Here is a 25599-nt window from a genome sequence, read left to right as displayed (position 1 = left end):
TTTAACTTGCTTGTCATGGCTGTTAACTATTTGCATATCCGTGTCTGTGTTGCCTTTCTAGTGTAGGAGATGCCGTATGCACAATTTCTGCCGCCTCATGCTTCTCTGAGCCATTCATCAGCGAGGGCAAGCGTTTGGGGTTTGTTCACAGGAACTTTGCAGGCACACGATTCTCTGACCATGTGGCCCTACTTTCTGTCTTTCAAGCCTGGGATGAAGTCAGGTAGGAGTTTCTGCTGTTGAAACATAATACGCACGCGTACACATGAATTTTAGGAGCCAGATTATTTTACAGCCCCTGATAGGATTGTATGGTCTAAGTGATTTTAAAAAGTAATGAATGTGTTTGGAATTAAAAAAGGGTTTATCTTGTGTTTTAGGATGGGTGGAGAAGAGGCAGAAGCCAGGTTCTGTGAGCACAAGCGTTTGCATATGTCCACTTTAAGGATGACCTGGGAGGCCAAAGTCCAGCTAAAGGAGATCCTAATTAACACCGGTTTTCCTGAAGGTATGTAAACATTCTCCACTAAACCAGTTAACCGCAAACATGATTACAGTCATGCACTGTTGCCTAGTACTTTGTAAGTGTATTAAGGCTTCTGGTGGTGGAGCATTAACAGCTGGCAATTCTTTTCATAACATTTTTTTCCCCCCTCTCCTTTTGGAATTTTTGTTTAATTCTTCCTTATTTTCAGTTAAGAACTGTGTGAATATTTATTCTTCTGTACAGAGTGCCTGATGAATCAGGTGTTCAACAACGTGGGGCCAGACAATAATCTGGATGTGGTGATCTCCTTGCTGACCTATGGCTCCTACCCCAATGTCTGTTACCACAAAGAAAAAAGGAAAATTTTGACTACCGAAGGTCGAAATGCACTCATCCACAAGTCTTCTGTTAACTGCCCTTTCTCCAGTCAAGACCCGAATTATCCGTCACCTTTCTTCGTCTTTGGGGAAAAGGTCAGTGTGGTGGTTTTTCTTGCCTCAAAAATGAACAGATTGCTTGCAGGTGTTAATGCCAACTGCTGTTTATATTTATTGTAGATTCGAACCCGAGCCATTTCAGCCAAAGGAATGACCATGGTCAGCCCTCTCCAGCTCATTTTGTTTGCTGCCAAGAAAATCACATCTAATGGAGAAATAGTTGTACTTGATGACTGGTAAGTTTAAAAAAAAAAAATGACGCTCTCTCAATTTCTTTGTTTATGATAAAACTTGTCACTGTCCTACTTGTCTACTTGTTGCATGTTGAAGAATTTGTTCTGATCACAGGATCAATCTGCGTATTGAGCATGAAGTCGCTGGTGGCATTGCCGGACTAAGAGCTGCAATGGAGGCTTTAGTGGTGGAAGTGACCAAAGATCCGGAGTACATCAGAAGTATCGACCCGACCAACGAACGCTTGCTGAATGTCATTCGGCTCCTCTCCAGACCCTCCTCTGCAGGACTCAATCTCATGATCAGCAATCCACGGTGAGATTCACATATATACAGAGTGCCTGATGAATCAGGTGTTCAACAACGTGGGGCCTGACATCGTTTGCCCTGACATCGTTCAAAGGGAAGCCCCCCTTCAGGCTACCGAAAACATTAGTGAAAGAGATGAATGCATTTTAGTTCCAAATGGTACATTTGGGAGAGAATGTATCTGCTGTAGTGCCCATCCCATAATTAATTTATTCATTTATTTCCTTTTTTTCAAGTTTTGGAGATGGTCCACGGCCTCCAAAGATGCCCCGGATGGATGGCGATGGAGGATTCCGGGGTCGGGGAGGTTACCGAGGAGGTGGAGGATACGGTGGTGGTGGTGGTGGTGGAGGAGGAGGGTACAGGGGTGGAGGTGGATACCGGGGTTCGGGTGGGTATCGGGGTGGAGGGGGTGGAGGCGGTTACGGAGGGGGTGGAGGCGGTTACAGGGGAGGTGGAGGCGGTTACAGGGGAGGTGGAGGCGGTTACGGAGGGCGTGGAGGTGGTTACGGAGGAGGGGGAGGCGGTGGCGGTTATGGAGGAGGGGGAGGCGGTGGCGGTTATGGAGGAGGGGGAGGCGGTTACAGGGGAGGTCGTGGGTTCAACAGAGGTGGGAATGGAGGATTCTAGAGATGGACTTAAAACTGGTGTTTTAATGTTTGCAGATGTTTGTGCCATTTTAGCACCATGTTTAATGTTTTGTTGCATGATTTGATTAATTTTGTGTGTTAAAAGTCTAGTTTTGTGCATTTGGGAAATAGTAGAAACCTATTCTAGTTGAACCCTTATTAAAAAAAAAAAGTATGCATCAAAGTCTCTTCTGGTACTTTCATAGTGATGCTTTCATTTGAAAAGTGACCAAATTATTCTTTTCATTTTAATGTTCAAGTGTAGTGTTTTGATAAATTGCAAAATGTGTATTCATTCCTTGAATGAAATGTAACAGTAAAGTCATCATTAACTATGAAATTAGTGCTGTCATTTATTTAACACCCAAATGAATGGATATTACAAATATGGATTAAGGTCAAAAACTCTAAACTGCTGTTAGGATAGGCTTATTGAAATACATTTCATTAAAAGGTCCTCATCAACAGGTCCATTTTAATTCTAACCTGTGAGTTACATTATTTCATTTTATGACCTGACCCACAAATTACTTTCCCAGCTAGACCACCCCACACATGCTGTTGGACTCAAGTTTGGTGATGCTGATTTCAAGTCTGAATTTGTGAACAGCTAACTGTTTAGTTTCATTCTCTTCACTTGTGGTTTGGTCCTGACCTTCATTATCCCCCACCCAAACGAAGTTTGGCGGGGGATATAGAAACAGGTTCCAGCTGTCTGTCCGATCACATTTTCGTTTTCGGGCCATATCTTTAAAACTACCGAATACATCTTTTTGCTATTTTGGATTTTTACAAAAAATATTTTTCAAATTTTTACATAAATAGATTTTGACTTAGTTTCTAAGAGCAATGTTTGTTTCTGGCGCATATATCCAAAACTATTCATGATACAGATTTGAAACTTGGTATACATGTTAACAAGGTGATGTAGATGTGCCTTTTCATACTAAGAAATTTGAGAAATTTTAATTTTTCATGTTTCCATGGAAACAATTTTAGACTTAGTCTCTCAGGTTAGTGTTAGGGGGGTAGGTTTTGTTTCCAGAGCAGAACTTGAAAACTGAGTGGTATGGTCTTGAAAGTTGGTATACGTGTTGATTAAGTAATGTGTATGTGCCTTTTGAGGCGAAGAAATGTGAGATTTTAATTTTTAGCTCACCTGGACTAAAGGTCCAGTGGGCTTATGCCATGGGCTGCTGAGGTCAGTGTAAAGAAGTAGGGTTGGTTTCCTGTAGCAGAACTTGAAAAATGTGAGACACAATATATCTTCAAACTTGGTATATAGGGCAGGGGATATAGATGACAGTCTTCTGTTATTTTGGAAAGGGTTTTAAAGTCACCCTCAACTTTAGAAAAATGCATTATGATCCATTCGGGGCATTACGTTGAGTGTTTAGACTTGTAATAGTGATATTCTTTCCAGAATAATGGTCGAGCTTAGAATCAGAATTAATATTGGACCTGATAATGCAGTCGTCTTTGCCTCTTTCCATTGTCCTTTCTCGTTAAGCTAAGGAGTAGGTGGATTGGGTAAACTTGTCACTCATCCTTCTCCGCAAAAGCCAGAGGTGTATCTATTTTAATTCGCAAAGGGGTTCCATTTAAACACCAATTGACAAAAACGGCTGTGGAGGGTCACTACCTTATTGTCACTGGGGAAATTCACTCGGTTCCAATAACCTTGGTTAATATTTATGGGCCTAATTTTGACCATCCTGCCTTTTTTAGGAAGGTGTTTTCCCTAATAACCAACATCTTGAAAAAACCTCGTTGTTGGAGGAAACTTAAATTGTGTTCTAGATCTTTATATGGATAGCGTCTCTAAGAAGCAAGCCCCACATTCTAATTCCAGGGACTTCTTAAAAGCATATATTAACAACTGAAACCTATCTGATGCATGGAGATTCTTCCACCTCACAGAAAGAGACTGTTCTTTTCACTCATGTACATAACGTTTATACCCGTATTGACTACTTCTTGGTTGATTCTAAGTTACTGCCCCACATTCATAACCATAAATACCATGAGGTATTGATTTTCGATCATAGCCCCCTTACATTTACCCTTAACCTAAGTGGTCTACATTCTTTTTGGCCATTATGGAGGATGAATCCCCAACTTATTAACAACCCCAAATTCTGTGAATATTTAAATGGGCAAATGAAAATATTTTTTGAATTCAAGAACACTCCAGAGATTTCTTCTTGTTTACTGAGAAACTCTAAAGGCATATCTGAGGGGCTGTATCATTTCCTATCTGGGGCATAAGAACAAACTGAATAAAGCTAAGCTTCTAGAGCTGGAAGACTGAATTCATCAGTTAGACAAGGAGAATGTACATCACCCCTCATTGGACAAATATCAACAAATCTTGGAGTTGAGGCTTCAGTATAATCAGATTGATTTGTTTGTTTTAGCTAAGATTTCAAAATAATTTCTTTAAAGCAGAAGTACTTTGAATTTGGCAAGAAACCCCAAAAACTGCTTGCCAGGCAACTGTGCAAATTAGAAAATGACCACACAATTCATAAAATCAGGTCCAAATATGGAGCTTCTCTTACCTCAGTGAAAGACATTAACAAGCGCTTTAAGGAATTCTTTGAAACCCTTTATACTTCTAAAACAAGTGCAGGACCCCATGATATGGAAAACTTTATCAAAAGTAACGATCTTCCCTCCCTCTCACAGGAGGATTATGTCTTCCTAAACAAAGACATCACTCTTCAAGAGTTGAAAGATACAGTTAAAATTCTGAAAGGAAGTAAAACTCATGGCCTCGATGGACTGTCTTCTAAGCTGTACAAAACATTTACTGACACACTTGCAGCTTATATGCTTAATATGTTCTCTCAGGCTCTTGAAAAGGGCTCTCTGCCACAAATGCTTAATGAGGCTGTCCTCTTATTCCCAAAAGGGGCAGGGATCTGGAGGAGGTTGGAGGATACAGGCCTATCTCTCTCCTGAATGTGAATCAGAAAATACTAGCCAAACTCCTGGCAAACAGACTCAACACATGTATTGGCACACTGGTTCACCTGGATCAGTCTGAATTTATTCCAGGTAGAAACTGTCTCCAACCTTAGATGTCTTTTTAATATAATGTATCGCCCCAAATCTAGTCTGAGCGACCTCATGGTCATCTCTCTTGACACTGAAAAGGTGTTCGATCAGGTGGAATGGTCCTACTTATTTAAAGTGTTGGATAAATTTAATCTAGGAGATTACTATTTATTTGGAACTATAAAAGTCTCGTCTCGTCTTCTTCCGCTTATCCGGGACCGGGTCGCGGAGGCAGCAGTCTAAACATGGAAGCCCAAACTTCCCTTTCCCCAGACACCTCGGCCAGCTCCTCGGGAAGAACACCGAAGCGTTCCCAGGCCAGCCGAGAGACATAGTCCCTCCAGCGTGTCCTGGGTCTTCCCCGGGGCCTCCTCCCGGGGGGACATGCCTGGAACACCTCCCCAGGGAGGCGTCCAGGAGGCATCCGAAAAAGATGCCCGAGCCACCTCAGCTGGTTCCTCTCGATGTGGAGGAGCAGCGGCTCTACTCCGAGCTCCTCCCGAGTGACTGTGCTTCTCACCCTATCTCTAAGGGAGCGCCCAGCCACCCTGCGAAGGAAACTCATTTCAGCCGCTTGTATCCGCGATCTTGTTCTTTCTGTCATTACCCAAAGCTCATGACCATAGGTGAGAGTCGGAACGTAGATCGACCGGTAAATTGAGAGCTTCGCCTTTTGGCTCAGCTCCTTCTTCACCACGACGGACCGGTAAAGCGACCGCATCACTGCGGAGGCTGCACCGATCCGCCTGTCGATCTCACGCTCCATCCTTCCCTCACTCGTGAACAAGATCCCGAGATACTTAAACTCCTCCACTTGAGGCAGGACTTCTCCACCAACCTGGAGAGGGCAAGCCACCCTTTTCCGGTCGAGAACCATGGCCTCGGACTTGGAGGTGCTGATTCTCATCCCAGCCGCTTCACACTCTACTGCAAACCGCCCCAGTGCATGCTGAAGGTCCTGGTTTGAAGAAGCCAACAGGACAACATCATCCGCAAAAAGCAGAGATGAAATCCTGTGATTCCCAAACAGGATTCCTTCCGGCCCCTGGCTGCACCTAGAAATTCTGTCCATAAAAATTATGAACAGAACCGGTGACAAAGGGCAGCCCTGCCGGAGTCCAACATGCACTGGGAACAGGTCTGACTTACTGCCGGCAATGCGAACCAGACTCCTGCTCCGTTCGTACAGGGACCGGGCAGCCCTTAGCAAAGAGCCCCGAACCCCATACTCCCGAAGCACCCCCCACAGAATACCACGGGGGACACGGTCGAATGCCTTCTCCAGATCCACAAAGCACATGTGGACTGGTTGGGCAAACTCCCATGAACCCTCAAGCACCCTATGAAGGGTATAGAGCTGGTCCAGTGTTCCGTGACCAGGACGAAAACCGCATTGTTCCTCCTGGATCCGAGGTTCGACTATTGGTCGAATTCTCCTCTCCAGTACGCTGGAGTAAACTTTCCCTGGGAGGCTGAGAAGTGTGATTCCCCTATAATTGGAGCACACTCTCCGGTCCCCTTTCTTAAAAAGAGGGACCACCACCCCAGTCTGCCACTCCAGAGGCACTGTCCCCGACCGCCACGCGATGTTGCAGAGGCATGTCAACCAAGACAGCCCCACAACATCCAGAGACTTGAGATACTCAGGGCGGATCTCATCCACCCCCGGTGCCTTGCCACCGAGGAGCTTGCAGACCACCTCAGTGACTTCGGCTTGGGTAATGGACGAGTCCACCTCTGAGTCATCAGCCTCAGTCTCCTCAGTGGAAGACATGATGGTGGGATTGAGGAGATCCTCAAAGTATTCCTTCCACCGCCCGACAATGTCCCCAGTCGAGGTCAACAGCTCCCCACCCGCACTGTAAACAGTGTTGGCAGAGTACTGCTTCCCCCTCCTGAGGCGCCGGACGGTTTGCCAGAATTTCTTCGAGGCCGACCGATAGTCCTTCTCCATGGCCTCCCCGAACTCCTCCCAGTTCCGAGTTTTTGCCTCCGCAACTGCCTGAGCTGCAGCACGCCTGGCCTGCCGATACCCGTCGGCTGCCTCAGGAGTCCCGGAGGTCAACATGGCCCGATAGGACTCCTTCAGCTTGACGGCATCCCTTACTTCCGGTGTCCACCACCGGGTTCGGGGATTGCCGCCACGACAGGCACCGGAGACCTTGCGGCCACAGCTCCGAACAGCTGCATCCACAATGGAGGTAGAGAACATGGTCCACTCAGACTCAATGTCCCCCGCCTCCCTCGGAAGCTGGGAAAAGCTCTCCCGGAGGTGGGAGTTAAAGACCTCCCCAACAGAGTGCTCGGCCAGACGTTCCCAGCAGACCCTCACCATATGTTTGGGCCTGCTGGGTCTGTCCAGCTTCCTCCTCCGCCAGCGGATCCAACTCACCACCAGGTGGTGATCAGTTGACAGCTCAGCCCCTCTCTTCACCCGAGTGTCCAAGACATAGGGCCGGAGATCAGATGAAATGACTACAAAGTCGATCATCGACCCCCGACCTAAGGTGTCCTGGTGCCACGTGCACTTATGGACACCCCTATGCTCGAACATGGTGTTCGTTATGGACAAACCGTGACTAGCACAGAAGTCCAATAACAAAACACCACTCGGGTTCAGATCGGGGAGGCCGTTCCTCCCAACCACGCCCCTCCAGGTGTCACTGTCGTCGCCCACGTGAGCACTGAAGTCCCCCAGTAGCACAATGGAGTCCCCAGTCTGAGCACCCCTCAGTACCTCTCCCAGGGACTCCAAGAAGGCCGGATACTCTATACTGCTATTTGGCCCGTAGGCACAAACAACAGCAAGAGCCCTCTCCCCAATCCGAAGGCGCAGAGAGGCGACCCTCTCGTTCACTGGGGTAAACTCCAACACATGGCAGCTGAGCTGGGGAGCTATAAGCAAGCCCACACCAGCCCGCCGCCGCTCACCACGGGCGACTCCAGAGAAGTGGAAAGTCCAGCCCCTCTCGAGGAGCTGGTTTCCAGAGCCCAAGCTGTGCGTGGAGGTGAGCCCGACTATCTCTAGCCGGTACCTCTCAACCTCCCGCACAAGCTCAGGCTCTTTCCCCCCCAGCGAAGTGACATTCCATGTCCCAACAGCCAGACGCTGTGTCTGGGGATCAGGTCGTCGAGGCCCCTGCCTTCGACTGCCACCCAATCCACACTGCACCAAACCCCTACTGCTACCTCTGTGGGTGGTGAACCCACAGGAGGTCGGGCCCACGTCACCTCTTCGGGCTGAGCCCGGCCGGGCCCCATGGGCAAAGGCCCGGCCTCCAAGCGCTCGCATACGAGCCCCAACCCCGGGCCTGGCTCCAGGGTGGGGCCCCGGCTGTGTCCTACCGGGCGACGTCACGGTCCTGGATTTTTTTCTCCATAGGGGGTTTTTGGTGAACTGCTCTTAGTCTGGCCTGTCACCTAGGACCTGTCTGCCTTGGGAAACCCTAACAGGGGCATAATGCCCCCGACAACATAGCTCCTAGGATCATTCAAGCACACAAACCCCTCCACCACAATAAGGTGGCAGTTCTAGGAGGGGACTATAAAAGTCATAGAATTAAAAAAAAAGCTCATCTCTGCAAACCGAAACAATCTGGTGGGCAAGCTCTCCCTGATTGTTGTCTCTACTATTGGTCTTTTAATCTTAAAATAATTTCAGTGTGGTGAGAAGTCAGCTGAGGCCCCCCTTGGCTGGAGCAGTGTCGTCTGTATAGTTTAGGTGTCTAAGGCCACCTGTCCCCGGTGGCCTTAGACAAATCTGTTTATGGTGGAAGCATTGTTATAAATAATATGGTTAAAATTTGGAAGAAAATTAAGACACATTTTGGGATCAGTTCACTTTCTTTCCTGCTCCCTTTAGCTGGGAATCCTCCTTTTCCACCATCCCAGCTCGACACTGGATTCTTACAATGGAGAATGCTGGGCATTTACACAATTGGTGACCTTTATTTGAATGGAACTTTTGCCTCTTTTGCTCAGTTGCAAGAAACATTATAACCTCCCTTGGAGTAATTTTTTCAGGTTTCTTCAGATCAGAAACTATGTACCCACTTACCCTCTGAAAGTGCCTCACCCCCAGCTTTAGACAGATGTCTTCAGAATACTGGTTCTGACAGAAAGGTATCACATTTCTATGACTTATTAAACTCCATTACTCCCCTTTCTATGACAGCAATCAAAACTGCATGGGAAAATGAACTGGGGACAGCAATCCCCAATGAGACCTGGGAAGAGAGCCTCAAAGAGGTTAATGCTTGCTCTATCAACTCAAGAGACTCGAGATATTCAGTTTCATGTCATCCATAGACTTCACTACTCAGAATCAAAGCTCCACAAAATGTTTCCAGATATATCCTCATGATGTGATAAATGCAATACAACAGAGGCAAACAACCTCCACTGATTTGCTCTCTGTCCTAGGATAGAGAGATTCTGGACAAAAAATTTCAGAACACACACTGACGTTCTTATGATTCACTTTGATCCTGACCCTGTCTTAATTGTGTTGGGAGCTTCAGACTCCATGTCAGTACTGAGAAGAACACAAAAGCAACTTCTTTCTTATGGCTTGATTCCAGCCAAAAAACTGATTTTGACATTCTGGAAGAAGTAGGAGGCTCCTACTTTTAAGATGTGGCTCAAAGAAATGGCTAACACACTGCACCTTGAAAAAACAAGGTTTGCTCTGAGGAACAGAGTTGCAGTTTAACAGGATCTGGCTGCCCTTCATCCGTTACCTTAAAAATAACCCATAGGCGACTTTCCTTGCATAAGTGATTGTCTGCTATCACTCTTTATTTTTTACCTTTTGTCCTTAATTCTCCATCACAACATGTATCGACTGAGCAGAAAGGGGTGGGTTGGAAAAGAGGGTATATGTACTTTATTTAGGTGGGATACATTTGTTGTATTTTTTGTACTTTTTCTTTCTTTGTAATGAAAATGTAGACTGTTTTTCCTGTCCTACATTCTGCAATCTACCTCTAATACAACATACTTGATAAAAAAAAAAAGAAAAACATAGTCCAGGAGCTGGTTCTGCTGTTCTCCCATGTAGGGCTACCCCAAAGAAGATAGAGGCCATGCAGAATCACCACCAAGCACTAGGTATGTGCCTTTTGGGGGTTAGCTGGGTATTATTGTAGATTCATACCCAACTTCTCTAGCCTCTCCCCTCTTAGACCTGACCAAGAAGAGGGGGAGCCAGACAGAACAGGCATTCCAGGCCCTGACAAAGGCCCTCACCACTGACTCTGTCCTCCGAAACCTGGACTATGATCTCCCCTTGATCGTCCAGACAGACACCTTGGAGACAGGCCTGGGTGCCATGCTGTCACAGGTTGTAGAGGGCAAAGAGCATCCCAGGCAATACATTAGCCGCAAGCTACTCCCAGAAGAAAGGAACTATGTTGCTGTGGAGAGAGAAGCCCTTGCCATCAAGTGGGCAGTAACTGAGCTGAGGTGCTATTTGTCTGTCATTTCACATTGGTCATTGACCATGCCACACTCCAGTGGATGGCAGCCACCAAAGACATCAACACTCATGTTACTCGCTGGTTCTTGTCGTTACAGGACTTTTCTTTCCAGGACTTCTCTTTCCAGGACCAACAGGGACCAAGCACGGGAACGCCAATGGCCTTTGCAGAAGATACAGCCTCTGAGATGAGCTTTGGGGGGGGAGTAAAAGGGTTTGCAGTTAATGAAAAAAGATTCCAGATCAGGAGAGCAGTGTTGATGGATCAGTCACGTTGTTACACCAGCTAGTATTTGTGTAAAAACAGATTCCTCCACCTTTAGTTTTGCCGGAGAGTTCTGTGTTACGATCCGCTCTGAAGAGTTGGAAGCTTGCCAGCTGCAGCGCCGAGTCTGGTATTGATCCACACAGCCACGTCTCCATAAAGCACAGAACTGCCGATGAAGAAAAGTCTCTGTTTTTCCCCAAAAGTAGCTGGAATTCATCCATTTGTTCATCCATCCACAAGTTGAAAGGTTAGAGATAGAGATGGTCTCAAATTTGTACCCAAAGTGTGCTTCATTTGTAATTGTATGGAAGTGAATTAGATTCATTGATTCTCAACACAAACTACAACATCTTGACTTGAATAGCTCTTTGTTTGGAATAGGAGCAGTTTTATACCTGGCCAGATGGGATGAAGAAGGGCTGCTGATCCTCATCACCAAGGGTTAGATGTAAGGTGGCAGGACGCAGCTGGATGAGTGGTAGATGTGGGGTGGCAGGACGAGGGGGGATGAGGAGTAGATATGGGCTGGCAGGACGGGGTGGGATGAGGGGTAGATATGGAGTAGCACAACGGGATGGAGTGAATTAGTAGCAGGGAGCAAGTTGTAGGAATATGCCTGAAACTGGAACAGAAGTTTTCTATTATTTGGTAATATATCAGGAGAGAAAAAGAGAGAAGTAAGGAGTTCGATTTTAAAGGCAGTGTTCAACAACAACAGACATACAAAAAATGACTTGACCTAAACTTTACCTAGAGATACTTTACCTGGAGGAGGCAAAAATATCATGAAACATTTTTACTTTTAGGCAGGAGCAGTGCCAGAGATTCTTTTGCTGTTGCTATGGGGTTGCTTGAGTGAGGGTGCTCTGAAATTTGGGATTCCCATTTAATGTGCCAATTGCTACAGCTTAATTACCTCCACCAAGGACGTTATGCTTTCAGTTTGTTTGTTTGACTGTAAGCAGAATTATGCAAAGACTACCAGCCTGAGTTTCATAAAATTTGGTAGAAAGGTGTAGCATAGGCCAAGGAAGAACCCATTCAATTCTGAAACACATCTGACTTACAGGGCGGCTCGACAAATTTAGCTTCACATTTGCTAATGTTGCAACATTTGGTCTTGGAGGTCTGTGCTCTCCGAGTGCCCTTATTGCAATACCCCTGACACGTGTGTACACACAAGCATGTATGCAGCACCACTCTGCAACAGTTCAATGCCATTCTGTGCTAAACACAAGGCAAGTTATTCAGCTCACAGGATATAGATGGTGAGCTGAACCATGTATATCCTGTGAACTGAATATCTCGCCTTGTGTTTAGCACAGAATGGCACTGTAACTGTTGCAGAGTGGTACTGCATATGTGCTTGTATGTGTGTTCATAAGCTAGCCTATGTAAACACACCTGAAGATAAAATTTTACACACAATTCAGCCGTGGCCAGGGCTTGTACACAAGGAGCAGCACCAGACACAGAGGTTTGTGTCCATTTCAATCTCAGATTCTGAGATAACAAAGCCATGCTGCCAGTTACCAAGACCTCAACTAATAAGCCAACAGGATTCCATTCCATAGACCTGTTATATGAATGAGCATTGCATAAAAATAACTATAAGAAGTCAGAATTTGTGCCTCAACTGCAAAAAAGAATTAAATTTATAATTGGCAACAGAGGTGGAAAAAATCATGCGCTTATCTTTGGATATCTCCATAACAAAACAATGCCTCTCTTTGACTGATTTGCCACAGATGGATGTTTATGAAATAAAAAAAAGATCCATTATGATAGCGATAATGCTAATTTACAAAAAAAAAAAAAAAGTTTTGCCCTGACTCACGAGATGTGAAAGTAAGGACAAAAGTTCAGCGTGTGCTGCGCCCATTGGCTGAATCAAATTAGCTGTGTTGGCTTTCTGTATTTTCATCTAAAAATAATTGGTTTGTTTTATTAATGTATTTATTTAACTTACAAGTTATAAATTATAGTATTCACACATTAAAAATAAACCACAGAAATTTCTTGTGGGTGCTAATAGGGTGCTATGGCTATCCTCGGGGAAGCTACAGCACCTCTAAGCCCCTCCTTGGCACCGCCCATGCTTTTAGAATAATTTGTAGTTTTGCTAATAAAATGATAACCAAACATGCAATAGAGGAAAGAGCTTGTGGCAGCAGGGGCATGGCCGAGCGTCGGTCTGTGAATGGAGGGCGGAGTCAGGGAAGGTGAGTGGTCGTGTCACTACACCTGTTGTCAATTAACGTGCGTTTGTGTGTCTCCTTCAGTGACCGTGCCCGATAAAAGGAGAGCAAGAAGGGGAGGTCGGTGCCGAGGGCTCGCTGACAGCCTGTATGTGTGCCTGTGTGCGTGCAAGCATGCGTGTGTGAGAGAATGAGAGTTTTTTGGAGCCTTATGCTGAAAAGCTGTAAAATACAACCCCCTCTTCAACGCAAACAGCCACCTGCTGTGCTTCTGTGCTCCGCCCACACCTGAATCTTGCTACAGTGGTGCTGAAACCCGGGACGAGTGCAGAAGGGAACAGCCCCATGGAGTCCTCACCATTCAAGGACCTCATCCATACCCTCGCCACAGCCCAGCAGAACCAGCACCAAGCACTGGTTGCCCCCCCCTGAAGGAGCAAGAACAACGGTTCGAAGCCTTGGTGCTGGTCCAACAGGAAAACCGCCAGGTGTTCCAGCACCTGCTCGCGTCGGCGGGGCCCACAACCGCCACTGGAGCGGACTCTCCCCACCTCACCCTAACGAAGATGGGTCCGCACGATGACCCGGAAGCCTTCCTCGTGCTCTTCGAGCCGGCAGTGGAGGCATGGGGTTGGCCGGTGGACCGGTGCGCCTCCTTCCACTGCTGACGGGCGAGGCGCAGCTGGCTGCGCTGCAGCTCCCTGACAACAGCTGGCTCGTGTATGTGGACCTACGGAGAGCCATCCTCCAGCATGTCGGCCGTTCCCCAAAGCGGCAGCGCTTCCACTCACTGCGCTTGGAGGAGGTTGGTTGGCCATTCACATTTGGGCAGCAACTCCGGGATGCCTGCCGGCAGTGGCTGAGGGCAGACGACCGCGATGCCGAGGGAGTGATCGACCTAGTGACACTGGAACAATTCGTCGCGCAACTTCTGGAAGGAATGGTGGAGTGGGTCCAGTGTCATTGCCCGGCATCTCTGGACCAGGTGATTGAGCTGGCAGAGGACCACATGGTGGCAGTTCTGATGGCAGGAAGGCATGCCTCCTCTTCTCCTCTCTCTCTTCTCTCTCCCCCTCTCTCTCTGCTTCCCATCCTCACCCCATTCCCCCATCCGCGGAGGTGGGGGCCGGCTCCCCCCCAGCTGGCCTGGTGCACCTGCGGTGTCCTCCCATTTCCCCCTTCCTTGTCTGTGTCTCCTCCCCCTCAGGTGAGTGATGTCTGTAACAATGGTGCAAAGGAAGAGCCTGGGCTGGTGTGCTGGCGTTGCGGGGAGCCAGGACATCTCCAACATTGGTGCTCCGCGATGGAGGTGGGCGCGGTGGTCCAGGTCCCCAACGCACCAGAAACTGTCCTTGATTGGGCCAGAGCGTATCGAATACCAGTCCAAGGGGATACGTATCAGGCTTTGGTGGATTCCGGGTGTAACCAGACCTCAATCCACCAAAGCCTGGTGCAAGGTGAGGCATTGGGGACAAGCATGAATGGTGAAAGTGTTGTGTGTGCACGGGGATGTTCACAACTACCCTTTAATGTCTGTCCACATTCTATTTCGAGGGGAAAAACATAGTGTAAAGGCAGCGGTTAACCCTCGTCTCACCCACTCGCTAATTTTGGGGACTGATTGGTCGGGGTTTAAGGAATTAATGATGCACATAGTGAAGAGTGGGTCCTGCCATAATTCAGGTAGGGAAAGCCCCGGAGTAGCATTGGCAGGAGAAGCTGTCACAGAGCCGTCTACGTCAGCACCGTGTCAGGGCGATACGCAAAGGATTCCCTTGGGGATTTCCCGTTAGAGCAGTCGCGAGACGGGACTCTGCGGCATGCATTTGACCAAGTGTGAGTAATAGATGGTCAAATTCTCCAGCCAAATGTGATGCCGGCTTTCCCTTACTTTGTTATTATTAAGGATAGGCTATACTGAGTGACACAGGACACTCAAATGGGCAAAAAGATAACACAGCTGTTAATTCCAAAGAGCCGCCGGGAATTCATACTCCAAAAGTGCCTTTGCACCCTCTCCCTTTAATTGAGACCCCTTTCGAAAGAATTGGGGTGGATCTCGTTGGGCCATTAGATCGGTCAGCATGGGGATATCGCTTTATTTTAGTTCTGGTGGCCTATGCAATGCGATATCCGGAAGCAGTGCCTCTCCGCAATATCTCAGCACGCAGTATAGCAGAAGCACTCTTCTGCTTTATCTCTCAGGTCAGGATTCCAAAAGAAATCCTGACAGACCAAGGCACTACATTCATGTCATGCACACTGCGCGAGCTGTATGGGTTACTGGGGATTAAGCCTATCTGCACCAGTGTCCATCACCCACAAACGGATGGCTTAGTAGAACGGTTTAATCGAACCCTCAAAAATATAATTCAGAAGTTCGTAAGCGAAGATGCACTTAATTGGGATAAGTGGCTCAAACCCCTGTTATTTGCAGTATGAGAGGTTCCGCAAGCCTCCACAGGGTTTTCACCATTTGAATTGTTATATGGGCATAAGCCGCATGGCATTTTAGATGTGCTACGTGAAAATTGGGAGGAGGGACCTTCACCCAGTAAGAATGAAACTCAATACGTTCTCGACCTGCACACCAAACTCCACACGCTCACGCACTTAACCCAGGAGAATTTGCGGCAGGCGCAAGAACGTCAAGTCCGACTGTATGACAGGAGCACGCGCCTTAGGGAGTTCACACCGGGAAACAAAGTACTCGTATTGTTGCCCACGTCGAGCTCCAAATTGGTCGCCAAGTGGCAAGGGCCCTTCGAGGTCACACGGCGAGTCGGGGACGTCGACTATGAGGTGAGGCAAATGGACAGGGGTGGGGCATTACAGATTTACCACCTCAATCTGTTAAAATGTTGGAATGAGGAGGTCCCTGTGGCGTTGGTGTCCGTAATTTCGGAGAAGGCAGAGCTGGGGCCGGAGGTTCAAAAAAGAAAATTGATATCGCCCACCACCCCGGTCACCTGTGGAGACCACCTCTCCTCGAGCCAGCTCACGGAGGTAGCCCAGTTGCAGAAAGAATTTTCTGATGTGTTTTCGCCCCTGCCCGGCCGCACCCACCTCATAGAACACCACATTGAGATGCCCCCGGGGGTGGTAGTGTGCAGCCGCCCTTACCGCCTGCCCGAACACAAAAAAAGGTGGTCTGGGATGAACTTGAAGGCATGCTTGAAATTGGCATAATCAAGGAATCCCACAGTGACTGGATCAGCCCAGTGGTCCTGGTTCCGAAGACCGAGGGGTTGGTCTGGTTCTGTGTGGACTATAGGAAAGTCAATGCGGTCTCTAAATTTGACGCGTACCCAGTGCCTCGCATTGACGAGTTGCTCGATCGATTAGGCGCTGCTCGTTTTAATTCAACATTGGATTTAACGAAGGGATATTGACAGATCCCCTTGACTCCTCTGTCCTGAGAGAAAACAGCCTTTTCCACACCGTTTGGCTTACACCAATTCATCACACTTCCTTTTGGGCTGTTTGGGGCGTCCACTACATTCCAGCGGCTTATGGACAGGGCCCTCCCTCCCCACGCCACCTACGCAGCCGCGTGTCTGGATGATGTCATCATCTACAGTAATGACTGGCCGCGGCACCTTGAACACCTTAGGGCCGTCCTAAAGTCGCTGAGGTGGGTGGGTCTCACAGCCAACCCAAAGAAATGTGCAATTGGGCAGGTGGAAGTATGGTATCTGGGTTTCCACTTAGGCCATGGGCAGGTGCGTCCCCAAATTAATAAGACAGCAGCGATTGCGGCCTGCCCGAGGCCCAAGACCAAAAAGGGGGTGAGACAGTTCCTGGGGCTGGCTGGCTAATATCAGAGGTTCATACCTAATTATTCGGACGTCACCAGCCCGCTGACGGATCTCACTAAAAGGGGAGCACCAGATCCGGTCCAGTGGACGGAGCAATGCCAACAGGCTTTCTCTAGGCCCTAGGGTAAAGGCTGCACTGTGTGGGGGGGCCACTGTTACACTCCCCTGACTTTTCTCTCCCCTTTATTTTACAGACAGACGCGTCGGACAGAGGGCTGGGGGTCATTCTGTCCCAGAAGGTGGAGGGGGAGGAGCGTCCCATGCTGTACATTAGCCGAAAGCTGTCGATGTGAGAGGGCAGGTACAGCACAATCGAAAAAGAGTGCCTAGCCATCAAGGCTCCCTGGCCTGAGTCGGGTAGTGGGGATATGTGGCAGCGGGGGTGTAGCCGAGTGGCAGTCTGTGAATGGAGGGCGGAGTCAGGAAAGGTGAGTGGTCGTGTCACTATACCTGTTGTCAATTAGCATGTGTTTGTGTGTCTCCTTCAGTGACTGCGCCCAATAAAAGGAGAGCGAGAAGGGGAGGTCGGCACTGAGCGCTCATTGGCAGTCTGTATGTGTGTGTGTGTGTGTGTGTGTGTGTGAGAGAGTGAGAGTTTTTTGGAGCCCTATGCTGAAAAACTGTAAAATAAAAACCCCTCTTCAAAACAAACAGCCACCTGCCGTGCTTCTGTGCTCCACCCACACCTGAATCTCGCTACAGAGCTATTTCAGACTTTAAAGAAATCCATCCATTATCTGTAGCTGCTTATCCTGTATACGGTAGGGTCAAAGACAAGCTGGAGTCTATCCCAGCTGACTATGGGCGAGAGGCGGGGTACACCCTGGACAAGTTGCCAGGTCATCGCAGAGCTGACACATGGACACAAACAACCATTCACGGTCAATTTAGAGCCATCAATTAGCCTAACCTGCATGTCTTTGGACTGCGGGGGGAAACCGGAGCACCTGGAGGAAACCCACGCAGATATGGGGAAAGCATGCAAACTCCACACAGAAAGGCCTTCGTTGGCCACTAGGCTCAAATCCAGGACCTTCTTGCTGTGAGGCGACAGTGCTAACCACTACACCACCGTGCTGCCCACTTTAAAGAAATACAAAAATTAAATAAGAAGGATTTACAGTAGAAATTGAATGATGTGGGAAAAGAATAAAAATATTGGCAGTCATTAGCAATGTTTTATTATTTTAGCCATATTTTTTCCTTCAGACACATGAAGCAAAAACTCAGTTTTAGCCAAAATTATACTTTCATCGTGCATTCCAGCACAGTTTTGATGGCTAGCATCATATTTTTTGACATTTATATCAACAGTTTTAACACTTTATTATCCCATATTTTTAATTCACATGAATGTAGGAAACTAAACAATGAAATGAAAATCATTGTAGCCCTTTTTGGACCAGTATGTGTTTACAACTTACCATTTCCAAACAGGAAGACATTAAGTCAATTAGTGAAAGCAAATAAAAACTGCTAATCATAGTTGATCACTGCTTTTTGTTGAACGCTGCTTGTAGCTGATCACTTATTGTCTGTGTAATTTCTCTTTAGTAGTTTATCAAGACTGCTTTTATCTGTGTCCCCCTCTTTATAATGACATGTTCTACAGTTTTCAAACATTCTCTGCACAGATATTTCATGTCAGTGCTACTCATCCTACAAAAAAGTTTTACAGTAAGCACAAGTTAAGCACACTTAAGCAGTAAGGTTAGCAGTCAGGGGTGTGTTTGAAATGCTTGATTAAAAAAAAAAGTATTCTGGGCATCTTGTAAACTTGAATAAAGCTTTCTCACATGAAACTTAATTTGCAATAGTGTGTATATTTCCAGTTTGGGCATCCTGTTCAGTTTAGGATAGACTAAACAGTTCATTCGAAATCTGTAGTGAGAATGAATTTAAGCATTTAAAAACAAAGCCAGTTTTCAGACAACTTGAGTCAGATTACACTGTGGACAATAAACTGGACTATCAAAGTAACTAAACAAGCTTACACTTGTAACGTCGACTTGAATAGACTTTCAGTATTTAGGGCATGCATATACATAGAGAAGCTTTTTGATCCATAAATAAACTGATGTTTGAAAGAAATGCAGTGTCAAGTGATTGCCGATAGAGGGAGCATCATGACCAGTTTCTCTCAGTCTATAGTTTAACAAGACAGACCTTCTCTGAGTTTCCTGGCACAAAACCAGAATGATAGCAGTTAAAAAGTTCCTTTTCTGAATGCGACATAAATATGCTCTATGATGTAACAGTTAGTTCCAACCCACAAATTTGATTGGTCGAGCGGTGTTCCAAGAGTGCCTATATTTTCTATAACTGCAATAGGACATTTCACTGTCTGTATCTCTATGCTCATCTGCGTTCGCCACTGATCTCTACGTAAGAGTAAAGAGAGAGAGAGAGAAAGGAAGCGCCTGCTGTTCTGCATGATTTTATTCTCAACTCCACAGACCTTTTGAGAAGGCGCAGGGAATCCAGATCGGAAAGAAAAGTCATTGGGAAACGAAAGGGTCAGGACGCACTGAGACAAGAAGAAGAAGCAGAAGAAGAAGAATGCGCTGTGTGGCTCTTGTTTTGAGTTTACTGACTTTGTGTGTGATGCGTGCGCACGCAGCAATGGACGAGTGCATGGATGAGACTGGCCGGCCTCAGCGCTGCATGCCTGAGTTCGTGAACGCTGCATTCAACATGACTGTGGTGGCCACCAACACGTGTGGATCTCCGCCTGAAGAGTATTGTGTTCAGACCGGCGTCACCAAGTCGTGCCACATCTGCGATGCCCAAGATCTGAGACAGCATCACAGCACCGTCTACCTCACCGACTACAACAACCAGGCGGACACCACGTGGTGGCAAAGTCAGACCATGTTAGCAGGCATCCAGTATCCCAACTCTATCAACTTAACCCTGCACCTAGGTACGTGTTCCTGCTCATCCGATCCAACCTCCATCTCTTATGTAGAGTTCAGGAAAGGGCATCTACTGCATGGCTTCTACCACTTACCTGTCCTTGATTTACTGAGCACAGTGATGCACTATATGACCATCACATCTATATGTGCATATCTTCTCCCAACCTGCTGCCTATAAGATGTATTTGTATATCTATGTACAATCTCTCTTCAGTGGAACTTGGATGCTCCCTAAAAATGTTCCAGTTTGACAAAATCTCTGCAGGTCCAAAGACCTAGTTTTCCAAGGTTGGTTTAGAAGAACAAGAGTGAACTGCACAGAACACTGATCTCAACCCAACTTGATGTCTTTGGAATGAAACTTCAAAATCGAGTAGAAAACGTTCCCAGAAGAGCAAGCAGGGGACTGAATCTGGAATGGGATTTTCTTTAAACATGAGTCTTATGGTCAGGTGTGCACAAACTTTTGGTTGTATAGTGTACTTGTCTCAATACATCAATTAATCAGTACTTTGATCAGTAGGCTCAATCAGTGTTAGAGATGGGTTGATGTATATGTCACCCTTTCACTGTCTTTCAAAGATCAATATAGGGTTTACTTTTTGACTCCTATGTCAGATTGTTTGTTGTTAACAAATGCCCAAAGGGTGACTATTTGTTGTTTTTGTGGAATCAAGTGCAGACAGGTCTTGAGACAAACTACACAGATAAACATGGTACGAAGAAGCAAAAGCTGGGGCTGATTTCTTTCCAGCCCAGACTGTAAATTTGAGCAGTGATGGTCCTGTTCATGTGAGCATGAATGAGATGGATTATTTAGTTGATCATATAGTTTTCTGCAAAAAGTACCTTTGGATGAGAAGTTAAGTTGATAAACAAAAGGACAAATAAGTGAACCATAAGTGTAGTGTGTTTTTAGAAATCATGAATGTAGCTTGTGATATAATACAGTCTTAAAAGTACAGTTATTGTGCTACTGAATATAAACAGTGGTGCTTGAAAGTTTGTGAACCCTTTAGAATTTTCTGTATTTCTGCATAAATATGACCTAAAATAACATCAGATTTTCACACAAGTCCTAAAAGCAGATAAAGAGAACCCAGTTAAACAAACGAGACAAAAATATTATACTTGGTCATTTACTTATTGAGGAAAGTGATCCAATATTACATATCTGTGAGTGGCAAAAGTATGTGAACCTTTGCTTTCAGTATCTGGTGTGACCCCTTGTACAGCAATAGCTGCAACTAAACATTTCCGGTAACTGTTGATCAGTCCTGCACACCGGCTTGGAGGAATTTTAGTCCATTCCTCCATACAGAACAGATTCAACTCTGGGATGTTGGATGGTTTCCTCACATGAACTGCTCGCTTCAGGTCCTTCCACAACATTTCGATTGGATTAAGGTCAGGACTTTGACTTGGCCATTCCAAAACATTAACTTTATTCTTCTTTAACCATTCTTTGGTAGAACGACTTGTGTGCTTAGGGTCATTGTCTTGCTGCATGACCCACCTTCTCTTGAGATTCAGTTCATGGACAGATGTCCTGATATTTTCCTTTAGAATTCACTGGTATAATCTAGAATTCATTGTTCCATCAATGATGGCAAGCCATCCTGGCCCATATGCAGCAAAACAGGCCCAAACCATGATACTACCACCATCATGTTTCACAGATGAGATAAGGTTCTTATGCTGGAATGCAATGTTTTCCTCTCTCCAAAAATAATGCTTCTCATTTAAACCAAAAAGTTCTATTTTGGTCTCATCCATCCACAAAACATTTTTCCAATAGCCTTCTGGCTTGTCCACATGATCTTTAGCAAACTGCAGACGAGCAGCAATGTTCTTTTTGGAGAGCAGTGGCTTTCTCCTTGCAACCCTGCCATGCACACCATTGTCATTCAATGTTCTCTTGATGGTGGACTCATGAACATTAACATTAGCCAATGTGAGAGAGGCCTTCAGTTGCTTAGAAGTTACCCTGGGGTCCTTTGTGACCTCGCCGACTATTACATGCCTTGCTCTTGGAGTGATCTTTGTTGGTCAACCACTCCTGGGGAGGGTAACAATGGTCTTGAATTTCCTCCATTTGTATACAATCTGTCTGACTGTGGATTGGTGGAGTCCAAATTCTTTAGAGATGGTTTGTAACCTTTTCCAGCCTGATGAGCATCAACAACGCTTTTTCTGAGGTCCTCAGAAATCTCCTGTGTTTGTGCCATGATACACTTCCACAAACGTGTTGTGAAGATCAGACTTTGATAGATCCCTGTTCTTTAAATAAAACAGGGTGCCCACTCACACCTGATTGTCATCCCATTGATTGAAAACACCTAACTCTAATTTCACCTTCAAATTAACTGCTAATCCTACAGGTTCATATATTTTGCCACTCACAGATATGTAATATTGGATCATTTTCCTTAATAAATGAATGACCAAATATAATATTTTGTCTCATTTGTTTAACTGGGTTCTCTTTATCTACTTGTGTGAAAATCTGATGGTTTTAGGTCATATTTATGCATAAATATAGAAAATTCTAAAGGGTTCACAAACTTTCAAGCACCACTGTATTAACTTTTCAGTCATTTTAGGGCTTCAGCCTGAGATACACACCATGCTGTACAGTTTCATGTTATCTCGTCTCCAAACACACATGCTCCAGCTCATGAGCTAATTATGAAAACCTCCATAAATTGTATCAGGTGTGCTCGGCGCAGGGGTAAAAAAAAAAAGCAACTTGAAATGATACAGGACAGTGTGCAATGCATCCAGGACTGGAGTTAGGAATCTCTGGAATCTCAAAGGTGCAAAAAGCACCCTGTGTTATCTACGAATACGAACTAGTAGGTGCTAAAATTCCTCTGAATTGAGAAATGTAGTTTTCAACTCTGAAACATTTATTTTATTATAGCATTGAAGTTCACATTATTCTCAGACCATGCTAATTATTGCTTCAATTAATGTTCCTGCTTTACACATAAGCCTGTAGTTCTGATGTACAGTTAGGTCCATATATATTTGGACACTGACACAAATTGTTTTTTTTTTAACCTGTTTACTGAAACATATTCAAGTTATTGTTGTATAATGGACATGGACAAAGTCCAGACTTTCAGCTTTCATTTGAGGGTATCCACATTAAAATTGGATGAAGGGTTTAGGAGTTTCAGCTCCTTAACATGTGCCACCCTGTTTTTAAAGGGACCAAAAGTAATTGGACAATTGACTCAAAGGCTATTTCATGGGCAGGTGTGGGAAATTCCTTCGTTATGTCATTCTCAATTAAGCAGATAAAAGGCCTGGAGTTGATTTGAGGTGTGGTGCTTGCATTTGGAAGATTTTGCTGTGAAGAAAACATGCGGTCAAAGGAGCTCTCTATGCAGGTGAAACAAGCCATCCTTAAGCTGCGAAAACAGAAAAAACCCATCCGAGAAATTGCTGCAATATTAGGAGTGGCAAAATCTACAGTTTGGTACATCCTGAGAAAGAAAGAAAGCACTGGTGAACTCATCAATGCAAAAAGACCTGGACACTCACAGCAGACAACAGTAGTGGTTGATCGCAGAATAATTTCCATGGTGAAGAGAAACCCCTTCACAACAGCCAACCAAGTGAACAACACTCTCCAGGAGGTAGGCATATCAATATCCAAATCTACCATAAAGAGAAGACTGCAGGAAAGTAAATAGAGAGGGTTCACTGCGCGGTGCAAGCCACTCATAAGCCTCAAGAATAAAAAGGCTAGGTTGGACTTTGCTAAAAAAAAATCTAAAAAAGCCAGCGCAGTTCTGGAAGAACATTCTTTGGACAGATGAAACCAAGATCAACCTCTACCAGAATGATGGAAAGAAAAAAGTATGGCGAAGGCGTGGTACAGCTCATGATCCAAAGCATACCACATCATCTGTAAAACACGGCGGAGGCAGTGTGATGGCTTGGGCATGCATGGCTGCCAGTGGCACTGGGTCACTAGTGTTTATTGATGATGTGACACAGGACAGAAGCAGCCGGATGAATTCTGACGTATTCAGAGACATACTGTGTGCTCAAATCCAGCCAAACTGATTGGTCGGCGTTTCATAATACAGATGGACAATGACCCAAAACATAAAGTCAAAGCAACCCAGGAGTTTATTAAAGCAAAGAAGTGGAATATTCTTGAATGGCCAAGTCAGTCACCTGATCTCAACCCAATTGAGCATGCATTTCACTTGTTAAAGACTAAACTTCAGACAGAAAGGCCCACAAACAAACAGGAACTGAAAACCACTGCAGTAAAGGCCTGGCAGAGCATTAAAAAGGAGGAAACACAGCGTCTGGTGATGTCCATGAGTTCAAGACTTCAGGCAGTCATTGCCAACAAAGGGTTTTCAACCAAGTATTAGAAATGAACATCTTATTTACAATTATTTAATTTGTCCAATTAATTTTGAGCCCCTGAAATGAAGGGATTGTATTTAAAAAAAATGCTTTAGTTCCTCACATTTTTATGCAATTATTTTGTTCAACCCACTGAATTAAAGCTGAAAGTCTGAACTTCAACTGTTTTGTTCACAATTCATTGTGGTAATGTACAGAACCAAAATTAGAAAAGTGTTGCCTCTATCCAAATATTTATGGACCTAACTGTATTGCTTTGTGATTATGGTCTGTATTACAGCTGTGACAGCGATTGATTGGCTTTTTCTCTGAATGGGTTTCATTTTGCTATGTTCAGGACAGCTAGACATGGTTTATAGATTTGTGTGTGGTTTATGCCTGATGGGAAGGCTTTGATGTGAAATTTATTCAAGAAATATAGACTGGAATCACATTAGATTGCTTATGGGCTTAAAAATAGTTTCTCAGTCCTAATTTGTAATGGTGCTGTTATCTGGAACTGAGAGCTGACACGAATAGGAGTTGTTATTATTATTATTTTTTAAGTTGATATGGACAAGTATTTTTATCATACAGATTTACTTGAAACCACTATATACATGGTTTTAATTTTATTTGGTATATTTTCATATGTTTTAAGTCATGTATAATTGTTTGGTCTCATAAAATTTTACATTATGTATTTTATAATTTACTGTTTTACATCTGTTACTTTTTTGTGTTTGGTTTTATGGTTTTATGTTTTAATCATCACTGTAATTGGACCCGCAGGGTCTGTTGATGGGGCAGCACAGTGGTGTAGTGGTTAGCCCTGTCGCCTCACAGCAAGAAGGTCCTGGGTTTGAGCTCAGCGGTTGATAAGGGCTTTTCTGTGTGGAGTTTGCAATGTTCTCCCCATGTCTATATGGGTCTGCTCCGGTGTCCCCCACAGTCCAAGGACATGCAGGTTAGGCTAATTTGTTAGCTCTAAATTGACCATAGATGAGTGTGAATGGTTGTTTGTCTCTGTGTTAGCCATGCAATGACCTGGATGTACCCCACTTGCCCATAGTCAGCAGGGATAGGCTCCAACTTGCCTGCGACCCTGTACAGGATAAGTGGCTACAGATAATGGATGGATGGATGAAATCTAGTGTCATTTTCTGAGGCTATGGGTGTCATCATATTCACCAAAGATGTCTAAATAAGTGATTATTTAATTCACATAGAAATAGCAAACGAGAAAGCGGTGGTTGTGCACTTGACTTCTTGTGACGTCTTCATTACTTTAACTATGAGTGAGGAAACTACTCAAGTGACTACAGACTAAATTTGTTTACATTGTACCAACCAGTTAATTACTCCCAGATTTAACAATATACTAGAGGAATTTC

At 45.3% G+C, this 25599-nt stretch overlaps 2 protein-coding genes across 3 annotated transcripts in view; both read left to right on the top strand.

Annotated features, from left to right (window-relative positions):
• The window catches only part of dhx9 (DEAH (Asp-Glu-Ala-His) box helicase 9), a 34406-nt gene extending 31970 nt beyond the window's left edge, over nt 1-2436 (top strand). For both annotated transcript variants that reach the window (XM_060931000.1, XM_060931002.1), the window contains 6 exons: nt 62-223; nt 381-508; nt 731-960; nt 1045-1160; nt 1273-1473; nt 1704-2436. In XM_060931000.1, the coding sequence (XP_060786983.1) occupies nt 62-223; nt 381-508; nt 731-960; nt 1045-1160; nt 1273-1473; nt 1704-2097 (1231 nt within the window). In that variant the 3' untranslated portion in view covers nt 2098-2436. The remainder of the gene's footprint in view (nt 1-61; nt 224-380; nt 509-730; nt 961-1044; nt 1161-1272; nt 1474-1703) is intronic.
• Nucleotides 2437-13723: 11287 nt separating this feature from the next.
• Nucleotides 13724-25599, top strand: part of LOC132884785 (laminin subunit gamma-1-like) — a 94496-nt gene continuing 82620 nt past the window's right edge. Inside the window, exons 1-2 of the mRNA XM_060918735.1 lie at nt 13724-13907; nt 19537-19839. Coding sequence (XP_060774718.1) covers nt 13724-13907; nt 19537-19839 — 487 coding nt within the window. The remainder of the gene's footprint in view (nt 13908-19536; nt 19840-25599) is intronic.

Source organism: Neoarius graeffei, chromosome 1 (assembly GCF_027579695.1).
Source record: "Neoarius graeffei isolate fNeoGra1 chromosome 1, fNeoGra1.pri, whole genome shotgun sequence".
Taxonomy (NCBI): domain Eukaryota; kingdom Metazoa; phylum Chordata; class Actinopteri; order Siluriformes; family Ariidae; genus Neoarius; species Neoarius graeffei.
The sequence above is the reverse complement of the archived record's forward strand: the minus strand, read 5'-3'. Positions and strand labels throughout refer to the sequence as shown.